Genomic DNA, 18,812 nt, shown 5'->3' with positions numbered 1-18,812 from the left:
CTTTTGGATCTTCATGGGATATACAGTTTACAACACTCGTGATTTTGTATATATATGGCTTGTATTTCAGTCAAGACCCAGCGGGATATTGTGTTTGTGTTGTTACATCTATATATATATATATATATATTTATCCTACATACGTGAGAGAGACACCCGTGAGATAATAATCGTTCAAATCACACGTGTGTATATCATGTAAATGAGGTCATGTCAAGCAAGTCTGGCAGGGACCTGTGATTCCACAGCTTATGATGCTAAAGTCACCGAGACAAACGTCATTATAGAAACAAAAATTGCGCTCGCTAATTACCCTCGATGAATCTTTAGAACTAACACGTCACGCCACACGTTCAGAGTGACGTTTCTTTGCTTTGACGTAATAGATTGCACGAGGCTTTAGAAGAGATCGAGGTTCCAAAACAAGCGTCTTCAATTTAGCTGCCTCGACTGCAAGACATTTTCAGTAAAATACACGTAAGTAAAGTATGTAGGATAAACAGAATACTACATGGCTTGCTGTGTCGTACCAGATTTACACTCGTTGCTTTTTCAAATAGTGAACAGCTCGCTTTCGCTCGCAGTTCAATATTTTTAAAAAAAAACTCGTGTAAATCTGGTACGACACAGCAAGCCATGTAGTATTCTCTCTCTCTCTCTATATATATATATATATATGTGTGTGTGTGTGTGTGTGTGTGTGTGTGTGTGTGTGTGTGTGTATGTGTGTGTGTGTGTGTTTGTGTGTGTGCGTATGTGTGTGTGTGTGTTTGTGTGTGTGTGTGTGTACGTGAGTGTGTGCGTGTGTTTGTGTGTGTGTGTACGTGAGTGTGTGTGTGTTTATGTGTGTGTGTGTGTTTGTGTGTGTAGGTGTGTGTGTGTGTGTGTGTGCGTGCGTGCGTGTTTATGTGTGCGTGTGTGTGTAGGTGTATGTGTGTGTGTGTGTGTATGTATGTGTGTGCGTGTTTATGTGTGCGTGTGGATGTAGGTGTATGTGTGTGTGTATGTGTGTGTGTGTGTGTGTGCTATTATTTTCATTTGCTAGTATCCTTAATCGTTGTCAAGTAAGGTATACCATACTTTTTTCAGCACGTTACCCAGGCACCAGTCTCACTACAGAATGGATCACCGGGTTGGGAGTATCTGAAACCACTGGCATCTCTGCCTCTTTGCCGCTGCCGCCAAGTAATAATGTTTATGTGGCAAAACACAAAACTCGCTTAAAGATAAGCATTTTATAATTCGTACTTAATTGTGTAGTACTTTTCGAACAACAATCTGAACGAAACAACACTCTTTTTAAACTCATTTGTTTGAAAGAAGATTGTGTGTAGTGAGTGAAATTTCCAATGATTGTGATTTAACACCAATTGATACTTACACATATTTCTTGCTTGTAACGCTGACACGTCTTATAATTTGAAATTCATACGACATAGAGGTAATGTTCTCAAGACATATTTATGAATGCCTTATTGCTATGTTAATATCCATCCTTCCCCTAAAAAAACAGAGACCGTTGAAGAAAGAACTTGTTGACAGTAATTGCACAGATGTGGGCTCAAACTCTTATTTAGTGACTTAACAAGTTTTTGACTGAGCTGTTCATACATATATTATTAGTCACTTATGCTTGCTCGTTTCTTTTGATTGTTGAACCGATTGTCCAACTTATTGCCTCATGTATGGATTGATGGGGTGATGTTTTATTGGATTTGAGTTGCAGTTGATCCTGTGGTGGTTGGGTTCATCATACTTGGAGGTGTTATTGGCTTGGTGTTGCTGATTGTCACGGTCCTTTCCATCTGCATGGGAATTCTATTTTGGAAAAGAGGTAAGTTGTTATGTCCGCAGTTATTAAAAGCTAATTGTAATTCAATCAATGTTGGTTTGAAATGTAACAGGTTTTGGGATTGGCCAGATTACCTGTGTTGAATTCTCGATGAACACCAGAAATATACTCATTGAATACGTGTGGACGCGACTCACTGATTAACATGTTTAGGGCCATTTCCAAGAAGCAAAAACATAAATTGATAGAGGATTTCTTTCGGGATGCGTCAGCCAAATCGAAAATCTTATCTTGCAGGGGGGGGGGGGGGGGGGGGCAAGACGCAGGAGTGGGGGAGAACATGTTGTGAGCTGTCAATCAATCAATCAAGCTCAAGGAATAAAACAAATGTGTGCAAAGAATGAAAGCAGAAGCAGAGTAGCGGGATAGTGATCACATTTTGGGAGAATTGACCCAATCAATGATAGTAACGTCGACAATTCAAATTTGACAACAAATGCTGTGTTAAGGACTTCGACCTGATGGTTCATTTTCCAATATGTATGTGTATGTGTGTGTGTGTGTGTGTGTGTGTGTGTGTGTGTGTGTGTGTGTGCGTGTGCGCGTGTGTGTGTGTGTGCGTGTGTGTGTGTGTGTGTGTGAGCGTGCGTTGCGTGCTCCAATGTGTGTGTTGGTGTATGTGTCTTTTCTTTGTTTCTTTCTCCTCTTCTTGATACTTGCACATCACCAGTACAAGGCATCTAAATAAACCTTTAGATTTGCTTGTATCATCCTGTCTCTGTGGTGCCAGAAACAACACAGATTTCAGAGGCTCATTTCTTTATGTTCTACTTCCAGGCAGACTACGAACACTTCCTCCACCACCTCCCGCTCCTCACAACGTGAGACGTGCAGCAGGTGGCGCTGTGATGTTCCATGCAGCACAGGATGACAGAGAGTCCTGTAGCAGTGTACTGGGTCATGACTATGCGGAGATTCCTGATGACACCGAAACTGGTATACACCTGAGCTCATATAATTTATTGATGGTTTAGATGAAAATGTATTTGTTGTAATAAATTAGGACTTTGCTTTCTGTCTGTCTGTCTTTCTTTCTGTCTTTCTGTATTAATGTTTCATGTTATGTTTGTTAATTAATTAGTTATCCTTTAATTTGATTTGTCATTCTTCATTTGATTTGTGTACATTTATTCATTGGCTTGATTTTCTTAAATGGATTTGCATGTGATAATGTATTGCACTATTTATAATGTCTGTTTATTTATTATTGAATTTGATATTCATCGAATGATTGATCATTTCCGTATTGTTTTTTTTTTTTTAAATAAGTCAATCATGTGCCTTTTTGATTGCAGTCTTTATGTTTATAGAGTTTAGCAAGCACCAGATGTTAAATACTTTAAGTTGAGTAAACAAACAAACACCATCAATTAATCAATTAATATTTACGTAATACTGTCATTATCTACAACAACAAAAATTAAAAAAAATAAAAAAAATAAAAAGAGCTAAGCAATAAACAATTCTGGACCACAGGATTTAACGTTCATCGTTATCACTGAAGCTAAGATGTCATAGCAGTGTCCATGCACATTTCATCAGCGATAATGGCTGCTGAAATCCTCGTAAACACGCGAGTATGCGGGGTTTTGTTGTACGTAAATCAAACAGCAGCCTGACATCTGTTTGCTCCTCCCCAGTGTCAGACAGCAGCATGTCAGATGACTGCCTGCATCACATCGCCTGTCCTTCGTCTGACAGCTCCCTGCCTGAAGACTACTTGAATCCCGTCGCTTCTGACTCGGAAGCTGCAACTATCAGAGAGGAACGTTGCAACTCATCGTCTTCTTCCGAGCCTGTGATGTACGCAAAAGAGCGAATCACGTTCAAGAAAAAGACGAGAAGGGACGTCAGGCCTGTGATCGCTGAGCCTCCCCATACAAATACTGGGAAAATGCAGTTATAATTGGACACTCTTTGTATTTTGGCGTAGAATACATTTCTTTCCATGTAAATGATTTAACCGTCCTATTATGTATCCAGACTAGTACAAGGGATAACAATCGTCCACTTGAATCCAAACCAACACTTCAAAAGCAAACATTATTTCTTCACAGACACCGACAGCAAAAAGAGCACAAACTCAAATCCACAGAAAAACAACAACAGACAAGGTGTAGCTTTTGGTGTGATTAGTGGAAGAATGCTATTTTCCCTTGCCAAAGTTTGAACAAACCGTTGGTCGATTCTAAAGGGTTACAAAGGAGCACGGATATTTTCTAAATTCATGCAAACTTTAATGGGTCATCCCTGTCTGAAAGTGCTGTATATATTTGTTTGGTGAAACACATTATGAAAAAAAAAATGATCGTGTTAGCTTTTTTAAACACTATCGTTTTTTTATCTCGTTTGTACAAAGCTGTTTTACGTTATGTCGTAGACTTAGGGATTGAACTTCAGTTTTGTAGTTTAAACAATTGTGTTGATGAAATGTACATTGACAGATTGCCGAAATTATAACTTTGTTTTTCAAAGGGAATTTGAAACATAAACACGAACGCTGAAGCGTGATTAACAATTCAGTCAAGGAAATGCACTTATATTATGTAGCCAAGTGCACTTCGCTACCCTAAACACTCTAACCATCGCATAGGAAAACAGCCTAGTACAGTACAAACGGAGTCACAAACCCGTAGCAGACGATACGATGATGCGCGCGCACCTACTGGCACAAATTCTAATAAAATACCTTTCTGTATATATCTGACCTAACCTCTATCTTTCAAAGTCCCTTTTATCTTTGATATTGTCCTAATTATATTTAGGTTTGCATAGAAGTCACTGATTAGGCTAGATGGCTGTATATTATTGTATTATTTACGATAATGCTTCGAACTGACCAAAGCGTCAATTTGATTTTGACCGGTTTTCATGTATCGTTGAGAGAAATTGGTTTTCACAAACTCATCTTTGTCTTTTAGGATTTGGTTGTAATAAATTATGCTTGGTTTCTCTGCGAAGATTCAGAATTTAAGTACACAGGTACTCGCGCCGGAATTTAGCCGATTCCATTTACTTTCCGATTTTGCCGCTTCGTTCTAAGTCACTGTATAATTTTCCCCCATGTAACGCATATCATAATGTTTGTCTAGGGTTCTTCTTTTTATGCGTATGATTTATGAATTTGTCCATTATCCCAGTTTAGCAATTTTCTGCACTGAAGTTGGTTCAGTGCCTTCACTAGAACCATTGTTTTTGTATCGTACTAAATAAATATAAGTTATCTATTGCAATAAAAAGCTAAAGGTCGTAGCTTTAATTTGATGTATCGTTTTTTTAGGATTGGTTATGTATTTGCTTAAATAACTGAGGGTAAAGCTAGTGTAAGAAACACAGATTCCGTGTTTCTGGCCGTAGCCAGGCCGATGTTCAGCTTCGCGGCGCGGTGCTTTCTATGCAGTCCGCGCCGGGGCTATAAGTATAGACACGAACCACCGGCATAAGCCCCCCCCCTCCCATCTATACCCAGCCAAGGCTCAAAAATGACAGTCCACCAAATTTTAAAAAACAAATCAACCATCTTATCCTTAACTTTTGCGTCATCAAATGACAAACTTTTTATACGCAACACTTTTACCAACCTTATTATAATTAATTATTGCGTCAACATATGACAAACTATTTACGATTCCTTTTTTTTATTTTTTTTATTTTTTTTTTTAAGCAAGCCATGCCAGTTTTATGTATATTATGTAAACTATGTACATTTTAAATACCTAGTTTTAAAACTGCTTCGGCAGAACAGATGCCTTGCATACTGAACGTTTTTAAAAAAAAGGGTACGTGGTCCTGATTTTATCACTTTTTAAAAAAAGTTATTAGACCTAATAAAAACTGAACTATTTTATACCCCCCTAACCCCCTGACACAATAATTATAGACACAGCAACAATAGTAACTATAGGCGAAACTGATACGTGCCCAATACCAAACTCTTATAACTTTTATCAACGCAACTTTTAACTTTTACAGTCCCTCTCCCGTCATCCTCCCGGCCCCACCCCCACACACCCAACTTTTTCTTACCGTACAACCCCTTCATGTCCCAAATAGATACTTATTCTGGGGACACAAATAGAAACTTACATACATACATACCGGCATAAGCATTCATTCGCTCATATCAGCTGAACACCTCACTACATTTGCTTCTCTGTCTACGGGTTTTGCCTTCGGCCTCTACGTTTGCATTGTTTTCTTGTACAACGAATAAAAAGTTGAAACAAGACGCTTGGACTTGGGCTTTGTTCTTACAACCTTCCACTCCTCCACTACAATTATATATATATGCCCGGTTCTCTCTCACCTTCCTTTTTAACAATAGTACAGAGAGCGAGAGAGAGACAGGGAGAGACATAGAAAGAGGCACAAAGAGAAAGATGGGGGGGGGGGGGGTTATAGGGAAAAAGAGAGGGAGACAGAAACAGTGACAGAAAGACTAACAGGGAGGCAGACAGACAGAGAGGTAGGGAGAAACAAATATACCGAAAATAGAGGTAGAGAGGGAACATAGAGAAAGAGTGAGAGGAAGTTAGAGAGAGAGGGAGGAGGGTAAGTGGGTAGAAAGATAATCATATACAAATAACAAGCAAAAGCGGAAGCTTCATCATGCTCCGAATAGAACACTGCAAGGTAACGTAATGCTTTTTGCCTTTCAAGATGACTTTATTTGTTCGAAACTCTACTTGATGTACTTAGATGCTTAGATGGTCGTACTGAAGTTTGAAACTTATCAGGGTGGTCATTCAATAATTTTCTTAATTTGAGCATATTTGCAACGCCAAACACAAAAACCTTTATATTAAGTTCTCGCATACCTGGGCAGGTTTGCTCCTGTGACTGGTCGACAGACGATGCAATTTGCACAATTTTTTTCTTACCGTACATGAAATGCATTACGTGTAAAATCCAGTTCTTTAAGGCAACAATCCTTGCACAATTCAAGTAGCTGCAATCTAGCAGACGGTCTTTCCCATGTTTAGCAGATAATCAGCAAACTCTCCTTTCCTTTCCCTATGCAACGTCCATTGTGCGCAATGTTGAAATGAAGTTACCAGTCTAAAACATTAATATTAGTCGTTGACTTTCTCCTGAAACAATCCTTCTGCTCTTATCAACAAGAGAAGTCAGACTTTTGAACAATTGACTAATACGTAAGCAAATATGCTACGTGACGTCATATGAAACCTGGCATATTGACGTAATCCCAAACATCCGGTTATCTCCGTGATACATGTCCGTGGGTTTTTCAATGTTCGGTTATTTCCGTGGATACATGCGTAAGGGATATGCGCACTAAACCATCGTCTGGTAGTTGTTGCTGACAAAAACATGTTTTCGACACAGAATATTATGTCAGAATAGCAATATACCCTGTATTGTGTTTTCAGCGTAGCAATAGGGTTCGATATTTAGACTCGAACAAGTATAATGCGACTCGTCTTCGACTCGTCGGCATTTTCCCCTATTTGTCTCGTCTAAATATCGGTCCCTATTGCTACGCTGAAAACACAATCGCTGTTAATATTGCTTTGCAGAAACGCAGTAGAGGACGTTTCCTTCGAAGCGATCAGTTGACATAACGTAATATTGTACAGTAGAAAATATTTTCGTGTTCAAAGATATAGTTAAATCAGTATTTCCAAACAAAAGTGTTTTGCAATCCAGAGCGTGCGTTGGCAGACTATTGAATAAAATGGTTCTATGTTCTTTAAATTTTGGACAATGTAACAAAACGTGTTCAGCGTCTTCCGGGCGTACTCCACACGTACATTCTAAATCATCAGAGAGGTGTCGGTTAACAAGGTCTTGTTGCAAATCGCTCATATTTAATCTCAACCTTCTGTGAAATACCTGTGCCTTACGGTTGCCTTAATAATAATACTGTGGAACAACAACATCTCCATTGGTCAAAAATCTTTTAAATTCACCAACTGACTGCGTTTGTCGTATATTTTCTGGAAGATTATTCCACAAAGCTGTCGTTGAAGGAAAAAATGAAGATTTACATAACTCACTTCTGCATAATGGAACCTTACGTTCAAGAGGGCGTCGTATGTGGTAAGCGGATTTGCTTATATTCATTTTACTCAGTGTTCTCTACTTTGTTGTTTCGCATTCTGTAACAGGTTACTAGTCTACCATCTTGTTTTACTTGGATTTTTCTCCGTATTTTTGACTTTGTTGGAAATTGGGGGGGAAGGGTCCGAGGACTCGATGTCCTAACCACGGCTGTGGGAAACACTCTGTTTCACCGCAAAAGGCAGCCGATAAGGTAGGTCACGCGTTCGTTTCACACCGTTTGGATTTTTCCTCTGCGTTTTCTGGTTGCTGGATTTTTGTATCCATTGTTTGGTCTTCGCGGGTTCTGGCGATCGCTGCGTTAGACGGTCCTTAGCTTTTCTACCCATAAACCATGGCTGACAAGGGTTCTCCTACGAGGAGACTAGCACTTGGGGAAGGGGGGTATTTGACTCCTGGCAGCGAGGGACAGACTGACCGAGACGCGTGGGTTAGAGCGCGAAGCGTCATAAAATGCTTAGAGGTAGAACGGAAGGAAGAAGTAGAGCGACAGACAAGAAAAGAAGAATCAGACAGACAGGAACGGCAGGCCGAACGTGACAGACAGGACAGGAAAGAACAGGCCGAACTTGACAGACAAGAAAGGGAACAACAGGCCGAACGTGACAGACAAGAAAGAGAACGTGACAAACAGGCCGAACGCGATCTCCAACTGGAGCTAGCCAAGTTAAAGGCGGAGACAGGTACGCCTACTCAAACTAGCGCGCCAACGTTTGTGACTGACCGTACGCGACTTCCTACGTTTGACGACGACAAGGACGAGCTCGACGATTTTCTGCGCCAGTTCGAGCGTATCGCTTCTGACCAGCAATGGGAAGAAGGTACGAGGGCCAGTCGCCTTAGTACTTGCTTGAAGGGACGCGCCCTACAGCTCTACAACTCTCTGGAGGACGACGAGGTGAGGGACCATCGGGCTTTAAAGAAGGCGCTACTCCAACGTTTTAACTTGACTGCCGAAGCTTACCGACGTCGACTGCGGAACAGCAAGAGACTGAGTGACGAGCTGAGCAATTAATTCGCGGCACGTCTGAACCTCTACCTGCGGCGCTGGGTCGACATGGCAGAGAAGAGGTGGGACGTCGACGACCTCGCTGACATGATTGTGATGGAACAGCTGATGTCCAGCCTACGACCTGAGGTGGTGTCTTTCGTGCAGGAGCACCGGCCAAAGACAACCCAGGAGGCAGCCGAATGGATCAGGGTATACGAAGACTCCCAGGCGATCTCCGGGAAGTCGTCAAGCTCATGGCCGAACAAGTCAGGGAATTCCGGTTCTTCAGGATCCAAGGATGGGAAGGACGAGCAAGGACGGGAAGGACGAGCAAGGACGGGAAGGACGAGCAAGGACGGGAAGGACGAGCACGGACACAAGGGATCTACTTCCAGGAACGACATCACGTGTTTCTACTGTGGAAAACGGGGCCACGTCAAGAAGGACTGCCTTAAACGGCAATCTGACCAGAAGGGCGTGCATTTTGTTGCCAGCGAAGAGTTTCGGGACGTCACGAGCACTTGTGGTATTCCGCAACTTTGCGTTCCTTGCTCCAAGAAACATTTCCAGCCGCATTGTCAAGTCTACGTCAACGGGGTGAAGGGCGAAGGTCTGCGAGACACTGGGGCAGACATGATTGTGGTCTGGGCAAGTTTAGTTCCGGCAAAGGCCTACACAGGCGACAGTTTAAGGGTGAGAATGGCCGAGGCTTCTCACGCGTGCGACTTGAACAAGGCTGTGATCAAGGTCGTAACCCCTTTTTTTCACGGGGACCATTGTGGCCGTCGTCATGGACGATCCTCCATGCGACCTGCTCATTGTGAACCGTGTCCATTGTGAACCGTGTTTGTGGACGGCGTCATCAGGGAGGTTCCCGTATATCGGACTCCCGACGTCATTTCTGTACTCACGCGGGCACAGACGGAACGAGAGAACCAACCTCTCAAACCCTTACCTGCCGCACGAGCCGCCCTGGGAAACGTTACCCCCGTGCTTCTCGCGAAGGCTCAGGACACTGACCCGACATTAGCTACTCCTCGGGAGCATGCGAAGTCGGGTTAGGTCAAGCTCAGCGGGAAACACCGGAGGTCAAAGTTTCTCAGGGAGAAGAAATTGCTTTACCGCGAGTTCAGCAACAGGGAAGGATCTTTCAAACAGGTTGTGGTGCCTCGCGAGTTTCGCGAAGGTGTCATGGCAATGGTGCACGATTCCATACTGGGGGGTCACTTGGGCACCAAGAAAACCACGGACTGTGTGTGGCGCCACTTCTATTGGCCAGGCATTTGCACTGATGTCCGACGTTTTTGTGCGTCATGCGACAAATGCCAGAAGGTGGTTGCCAAAGGAAGGGTGAGGAAGGTCCCCTTAGAGAAGATGCCACTCATCGACGAACCCTTTCGTCGGGTGGCAGTGAACATTATCGGTCTCATCTTGCCTGCGTCTGAGGACGGAAACAGATACATATTGACCATGGTAGACTACGCCACTAGATATCCGGAGGCCATCCGTCTATTGAAGATACACGTGTGGCTGAGGCACTTGTCACCATGTGGTCCCGGTCGGGGATTCCCTCAGAGGTACTCACCAACAGAGGCACTCAATTCACGGGAGGAGGCAGCACGATTGCTATCGCTCGAGCAGCATTTCACTACTCCTTACCATGCTCAGTGCAACGGGCTGGTGGAAAGGTTCAATGGCACCCTGAAGACCATGCTGAAGAAACTGGCACAGGAGAAACCACGCACGTGGGATAGGTACATCCCAGCACTGCTCTTTGCTTATCGCGAGGTTCCTCAGGAGAGCTTGGGATTCTCCCCATTTGAGTTGCTGTACGGCAGACAGGTACGCGGTCCCATGGCGATCCTACGTCAGGCTTGGACGGACGAAGAAGCTGACGAGGAGGTGCAAACGACAGCGACCTACATCGTAGAACTCAGGAACAGGATAGAGGAGACCTGCAAACTGGCTCAAGAGAACCTGGGAAGAGCAGCACAGCGTTACGCGCGAGGATTCGACCGCAAGGCACGTCCACGCAGCTTCAAGATTGGAGAACGAGTGCTGCTACTTCTGCCTGTCAAACACAATAAGCTTTAGCTGCAGTGGCAAGGACCTTTTGAGGTGACAGCGAAAGTGGGCCAGAACGACTACAGGATCATGATGAATGGTAAACCACGCCTGTACCACGTGAACTTGCTGCGCGCCTACGTGGAGAGGACTGCCTACGGGGAGAAAGATAAACCACAGACAGAGAAGATTGCTGTCGTGATGGACGAAACGACGGATGAAGAGGGAAGATGCCGAGTACCAGTTTGTCCGCTGGAGACCAGAGAGGACTACACTGACGTGCACATCTCATCTGATTTGGGAGACGACCAGAGGGCAGACCTGCAAGAGATCGTGGAGGATGCAGCACGCGTTCTCACGGACTTGCCATTGCAGACGCATCTGGAGGAGTTCACTTTCGACTTGCTGGAGAAGCAGCCAGTGAGGACGAAACAGTACCCCATGCCTCATGCCCAGAAGGAGGTGGTCAGGAAGGAGATCGCCAACATGATTGAGTTAGGCGTCATCGAACCGGCAAACTCTCCCTTCAGTTCACCGACCGTACTAGTAAAGACGAAGGATGGTCGCGTCAGGTTCTGCGTCGACTACCAGAAACTGAACAAGATCACCGCGTTTGATGCAGAACCCATGCCTGATGTAGACTACCTCTTCAGCCACTTGGCCAAGGCCAATTACTTTTCCAAATTAGACCTCACAAAGGGATACTGGCAAATTCCTGTTGCCGAGGAGGATCGTCAGAAGACTGCGTTCACCACTCCCTTCGGCCATTTCCAGTGGACAGTCATGCCTATTGGGCTACAGAATGCAGGAGCCGTCTTCACTCGGATGATGAGGAAACTTTTGGAACCGTTGAAGCGCGAGGACATCAGCAGTTTCATCGATGTGCTGATCGCGACTGAGACATGGTCTGAACATCGACACCCTGCGCACCTTTTCTGTTCTCCCTGTATACTGCTGACTGCAGGAGTTCTCACGGGTCGTGCTTCATCGACAAATTTGCTGATGATACTGGACTTACAGGTCAGATCACTGACGACAATGACACACACTACAGACAAGAAGTTAGCAGCTTTGTGGACTGGTACGACGAGAACTACCTGGACTTGAACACAGGAAAAACAAAAGAAATGATTTTTGACACTAGAAGAAAAAAGGTATCACACAACTTGACAAGCCTATCGAGATAGCTGGTGTTGAAGTCGAACAGGTTGAAAGCTATCGCTACCTAGGTGTAGTGATCGATAACAAGCTGTCTTGGCATGCCAACACTGATCAAATCTTGAAGAAAGCGCACACGCGCATGTACTGTCTTACGGGAAGCTTAGATCGTTCTCTGTTCGTGATGACATCCTGCAGATGTTCTATCTGTCCACTGTTGGTAGCGTGTTGACATATGCATGTGTGTGCTGGGGGGGGGTAACCTTAGTAAACAGGATAGTGACAGGCTAGAAAAGCTAGTCAAGAGGGCTGGATCTGTTGTAGGCAGGAAACAGGAGACCATTTAATCAGTTTGCCAGAGACCACTGACTGACCGACTGACCTCAATTTTGGCTGACGAGACACACCCACTGAAACCTGAATTTGACTCACGACGCATTGACAGGAGTGGTAGACTGCATGAGTGCTCTGGTTGCTAGAACGTCACGTTTCCGCAATTCTTTTGTTCCCAGAGCTATCCATGCTTTCAACCAGTCACATGTTGGAGGCCTCTATCATGTTTCTCTGTCATAATTTGATGCTGTGCTCTGTTGCTGGGTGTCCGAATGTGTAGTGTTATAGTCGACATATGGTGCTTTGTATACTCTGTGGGTGCGTGGATGTGGATGTGGATTCTTATACGTCTCTTTGTTATTGGAATTTATGGTTTTTGTTAAATTGTTTTGCTGTTGCTGTTGTTGTTGTGTGAGTGAGTGGTGTGTTGGCAGACCTGACTTGACGGAAGACTGTGTGCATTAGTGAGACTGTGATCATACTCATTATTACCATACTCTTTTAATTTATTTTCTTATGATGTTACTTTATTATGCATTCTTATTCTTTTGATTGGAAATAATTATTGTTACAATGTAATTTCCATATGGATTAATAAAATTGAGTTGAGTTGAGTTGAGTTGAGTTGAGTTGAGTTGAGTTGACGTGTTCAGGAGGTTCAACGACGGAAATCTGGGAGCTAAACCGTCAAAGTGCTACTTGGGATTTCGGGAATTGTCTTTCCTGGGTCATGTTGGACTGGGTCACGTGGACTGGGTGGCCGAGTGGTAACGCACTTGCGCTCGGAAGCGAGAGTTTGCGAGTTCGACCCTGGGTCAGGGCGTTAGCAATTTTCTCCCCCCTTTCCTAACCTAGGTGGTGGGTTCAAGTGCTAGTCTTTCGGATGAGACGAAAAACCGAGGTCCCTTCGTGTACACTACATTGGGGTGTGCACGTTAAAGATCCCACGATTGACAAAAGGGTCTTTCCTGGCAAAATTGTATAGGCATAGATAAAATTGTCCACCAAAATACCCGTGTGACTTGGAATAATAAGCCGTGAAAAGTAGGATACGCGCCGAAATGGCTGCGATCTGCTGGCCGATGTGAATGCGTGATGTATTGTGTAAAAAAAATTCATCTCACACGGCATAAATAAATCCCTGCGCCTTGAATATGTGCGCGATATAAATTGCATTAAAAAAAATAATTAAAAAAAAAATCCCTGCGCTTAAAACTGTACCCACGGAATACGCGCGATATAAGCCTCATATTGATTGATTGATTGATGTTGTCGGCGAGGGATTGCTCGTTCCAGAGGACGACACGATTCAGAAGATTCTGGAGGCGGAGCCACCGCGCACTAAGAAAGAAGTCAGGTCTTTCCTGGGCCTTGCCAGCTTCTATCGACGCTTCATCCCTCACTTCGCCGAAATCGCACTTCCACTGACCAACCTTACCAAGAAACTACAACCGACCGTTGTAGTGTGGACTGATGAATGCTGCTCCGCATTCAACACATTGAAGAGGCGACTCACCAGTCAGCCTATACTCCGGCTACCAGACTTGGAGAAGGATTTCGTGCTGAGGACAGACGCTTCAGGGAAGGGACTTGGGGCAGTGTTGCTTCAAGAGACCGAGGGGTTTCTGCACCCTGTTTGTTTCGCCAGCCGTAAGCTGACCTCGGCCGAGGCAGCCTACGCAACCGTTGAACGCGAGTGTCTCGCCATCGTCTGGGGCATTCAGAAGTTCGAGGCGTACCTTCACGGACGACCTTTCTGTCTGGAGACAGACCATCAACCTCTGCAATATCTGCAAGTTGCAAGGTTGGCCAACGCCAGACTTATGCGCTGGGCGTTGATCCTCCAACCGTACCAATTCACGGTATGAGTCATTCCGGGTGCCAACAATGTTGGTGCGGATTTTCTATCTCGCGCTGTGGGGGAGAACATGGCCGGGAGCGAAACCGAGGTTTCGTCTTGAAGTGGGGAGGAGTGTCACGGTTTCAGTGACACGAGTGGGAAAGGAACTCTTTGTGGGGCGCCTTTCCCAAATTGCAAATTGCAATGCAATGCGCCTGTGCTGGCTACTGCATTGCGGAAAAAACTTTTGCTGAAAATCACGTAATGCACGTGGAAATTGCCGGCGTGAAATCCGTGCGGGAATATGGGGTGATTTTTCGCTCACTATTAAAACACGTGTTCCTAGCATGCTATACGTGTGTATGGTAGGCGACCAGTGATTGGTCAGGGAGATCACGTGTTGTAGGACAGGCGATTGCTGATTGGTCAGGGAGATCACATGGTCTTTCTTTCCCGTCTTTCTTTCTTTCTTTTTCTACACATGCTTTGCAGACGACAGGTCTGGGTTTCCGTTAACTAAGATTTGGAGGATTCCAACGCGTTGTAAGACTAGTTTTGGTCGACCAACGGGCTTCTGGCGTCATCTCAGCACGCAGAAGGCTTAGGACGGAGGGATTTGGCTACATATTTTCGCTGACGAGCGGGAGCCAAATATTCAAGCGGTTTGCTTGGGAGAGCTACGTTTTACAAGCTGTTGAGGTAATTAGCCGTTACTTTACGCTGGTGAACGGTCGATGTCTGTGAAATGTAACCTCTGTTTTGTTTCTCCATGATAGCGTATAACTTGCTCATTATAACGCTAAATTGTAATCTGTATATGGTTTTTGCAGATATCGAGAGGAGGAGAAAATGTCTTGAGTTGTTATTAAAAAGTCTATTCTTGCAGGTACCACGTGCTCGCTGAAGGGGGAAGTTAGATATGTTTAAAGGTGGAAAGGGGGGGGGATTGTTGCCATGGTCACTGCACCAACTACTCTGTTTCAGCTTGCTACCCGGTTGCTACCCGGTTGCTGCCTTGTTGCTACCTGGTTGCTGGAGACTTGCTGGAGACGGGCTACACTCTTGCTGGACGGGGGTTGCTGTTCTTTGCTGTACGGTTGCTGTTCTACGGCTGTTGCTGGTGTTGCTGCGACTTTCACCTGTATGCACCACTGCGATTTATCGAATGGACCCTGGCTACACTGAGAGTTGAGTGCACCCAAGCGTAAACGCCCCCACCTTGTCATCTTTCTAACCCTTTATGAAGAACTTTGAGTTGTGACAACGTGGAGTGTTAACGCCTGTACAGGCTAAGACTTTTTACAGAGCAGCTAAGTGTTTTCCAACTTTACACGGTTCAGCGTGTTCTTATTATTTCATAAACTTTAACTGGCTTTTGTCAGTTGTCTTTGTTTTGTTTCACGACTTGGTCGTAAAAACACTTTTGGCTTCACGAGAAGAGGGAGGTGTATATAAACAGACGTCTAGAACTTATCCTTTTGGCTTCACGAGAAGAGGGAGGTGGAGAGTTAGTGTATATAAACAGACGTCTAGAACTTATCCTTTTGTTGATTCTAAAAAAATTGTGTGACTGCGAGAGTGGATCGTGGTGTGGTTAGTCAGTTAGCAGTAATTGACCGTTTTAGGTTATTCTTTTGACAATAAAACATGACGCATTGTGACATATGTACCACACATGTAAACAATACAGGCCAAACTGCACCACATTGTTGGGACGGCCAGGAAACTTGTTGGGCAACCCCAACGACAGCTGACCAGTCTCTTGCAGGTTGCCATGAAGTGAAAAGCTATCAACATTGTCCGTAATTCTAGCCATCCTTTTAACCTTTGTTTTCAAATCATACCTTCCGGTAAACGATTTAAGGTCCCTTTGGCATGCAAGAACTAGTTCAAAGAGTCATTCATTCCTTCTAAATTCTTTTCGTATCCCGAAGAGACAGATCAGCTAGGATAGACAGTCTGTGTCTGTGTCTGTGCCTGTGTGTCATCATCGTTTAAAGCGTGTGTATATCGTTGCTTGTACATTAAATAGAGAATACATGGCTTGCTGTGTCGTACCAGATTTACACGAGTTGGTTTTTTTAAATATTGAACTGCGAGCGAAAGTTTTTTTTAAATATTGAACTGCGAGCGAAAGCGAGCTGTTCACTATTTGAAAAAGCAACGAGTGTAAATCTGGTACGAAACAGCAAGCCATGTAGTATTCTGTTTATCCTACATACTGTACTTACGTGTATTTTACTGAAAATGTCCTGCAGTCGAGGCAGCTAAATTGAAGACGCTTGTTTTGGAACCTCGATCTCTTCTAAAGCCTCGTGCAATCTATTACGTCAAAGCAAAGAAACGTCACTCTGAAAGTGTGGCGTGAATGTTTGTTTCTATAATGACGTTTGTCTCCGTGACTTTGGCACCATAAGCAGTGGAAAAACAGGTCCCTGCCAGACTTGCTTGACATGACCTCATTTACATGATATACACACGTGTGATTTGAACGAATATTATCTCACGGGTGACCCTCTCACGTTTGTGGGATAATTTGTATTATTTGTTTTAGTTTCATTTGATAGTGTGGTTTTATTGTGTGTGTTTGTGCAATGACAAATTGTAATAAGAGGCCAAGCCATCAATCTAAACTGAACAAAAACATTATTGAACCAATTTTCGTACCCCAACAGAGGACTGGAATGTCAGCATCAACAGAGAAAAGTCCTCCACCACACTCTTCACCCTCTCTCCAAAACAAAAAGCAGGCACCATCAAGCTGGATGGAACATCCCTGAAAACAGAAGAGAAAGTTACATATCTCGGCGTCACTTATGACAAGAAGTAAACAGGGAGACCCCACATCCAGAAAGCTGAAGGCAAAGCGAAACGGAAGATGTCCATCATGCACAAGTTGGCAGGAACCACTTGGGGTGGCAACGAAAACATACTTAAGCGGGTATATACGAAGGAGCAGTCCAACCCGGGACCCCACCTTGAGTACGGACCCCCAGCATGGTCGACAGCAGCGAAGTCTCACCTACAAACCCTGGATAAGGTGCAAAACCCGGCTCTTCGAGTCATCGCTGGAGCCATGAGGTCCACACCATTCAAGATCATGGAGGAGACTGTTGGGCTGCAGCCACTCAGCGACAGAAGAGACGCCAAGATCATGGTGCAGGCTGAGAAATACAAATGCCTACCCAACCATCCCATGCACCACAAGCTGAAAGGTCTCACCGGAAACCGCCTGAAGCGCAGCAGCTTTGTTCATGAGAGCAAAAGACTGACCAAAGGGTACACAGATCAGTTACCATCTACAACACTGCCTTTAAACACCTCCGACACACCCCAACCATGGAAGGACAGCCACACAAAACTCCAAATCAAGATGACCGTCCCACAAATCGCCCCCAAAGATAGCCAGAGCGACCATGCAAGACGCAGTCTCATCCTGGCCACGATTGCAGAGCAGTACCCCTGTGAATCCTGGATCCACGTCTATACTGATGGCTCTGCAACTGACGCCGTGGCCAACGGAGGAGCTGGCGTGTACGCATCTTTGCCTGAGGGACACACCACTACCACTAACATTCCAGCTGGAAAGCACTCCTCCACCTACAGTGCAGAAATCCAAGCCCTCGTGCAGGCTGCTTCATTTTTCAGGACTCATCTACCGAATGTCTTTAGGCGGTCTTCCTCACAGATGCACTCTCAGTTCTGGAGGCCCTCGCAGGGGGAAGACTTCCACACCTCATGGAGAAACTCCACAACGTCGAACAACAAAGGCGAGTGGTACTGCAGTGGTTACCTGCCCACTGCGGGATCCCCGGAAATGAGAGGGCAGACAAGCTCGCCAAACTCGGAGCACAGGGAGACCAAACAGACAACCATGTCAGCTTCATGGAGAAGAAAACCCTCATCAAGGCAGTGTTTAGGCCCCAGAAACGGAAGAATGAGTATCATCTCCTCACGCGATATGGACAAGTCGTGCTGATGCGACTCCGCACTGGGCATAACCGCCTAAATGTACACATGTCTCAAAAGATGAAGCTAGTCCCCTCCCCTGCGTGAAGCTGTGGACTAGAAGACCAGACCACTGAACACATCCTCCAGCGATGCACCATCCTTGAGAGTCTGAGAAAAACCGTGTGGCCAACTGCAGTCTCCCTCCACTGCAAGCTGTACGGAGGAAAGGAAGACCTGGAGAAGACGGCATCATTCGCCTCGCTGTCCGGGCTGACAATATACCTAGTGCGATCGACAAAAAGAAGAAGTACCCCAACTAAAACATTCACTCCCGTGTCATTTCATTCAAACTTTAAATGCCATAAAAGGCCCTTTACTTGACAATCTGGCACACTTTTCAGATCAAAGATGTATGTTATGGGTATTACGTGACCGCCGCCGAAGTAAGGGTGTCAGTATGGTCTAAGGGAAATAACCAATGTCTTGCTAATGGGATACCATCGAACACGTGAGTTGTGAGTTCGATAAAGGGTACCTCCAAA

At 44.8% G+C, this 18,812-nt stretch overlaps 2 protein-coding genes across 6 annotated transcripts in view; both read left to right on the top strand.

Moving 5' to 3' along the window:
• The window catches only part of LOC138974336 (mitochondrial import receptor subunit TOM70-like), a 554,410-nt gene that overhangs the window by 275,704 nt on the left and 259,894 nt on the right, over positions 1-18,812 (top strand). The window lies entirely within an intron of this gene.
• Positions 8,268-8,948, top strand: LOC138974437 (microfibrillar-associated protein 1-like). Its single transcript, XM_070347152.1, has 2 exons — positions 8,268-8,469; positions 8,596-8,948. Exons 1-2 carry the CDS (start codon positions 8,268-8,270, stop codon positions 8,946-8,948), a joined length of 555 nt encoding a protein of 184 aa, XP_070203253.1.

Source organism: Littorina saxatilis, linkage group LG8 (assembly GCF_037325665.1).
Source record: "Littorina saxatilis isolate snail1 linkage group LG8, US_GU_Lsax_2.0, whole genome shotgun sequence".
Taxonomy (NCBI): Eukaryota; Metazoa; Mollusca; class Gastropoda; order Littorinimorpha; family Littorinidae; genus Littorina; species Littorina saxatilis.
The sequence above is the reverse complement of the archived record's forward strand: the minus strand, read 5'-3'. Positions and strand labels throughout refer to the sequence as shown.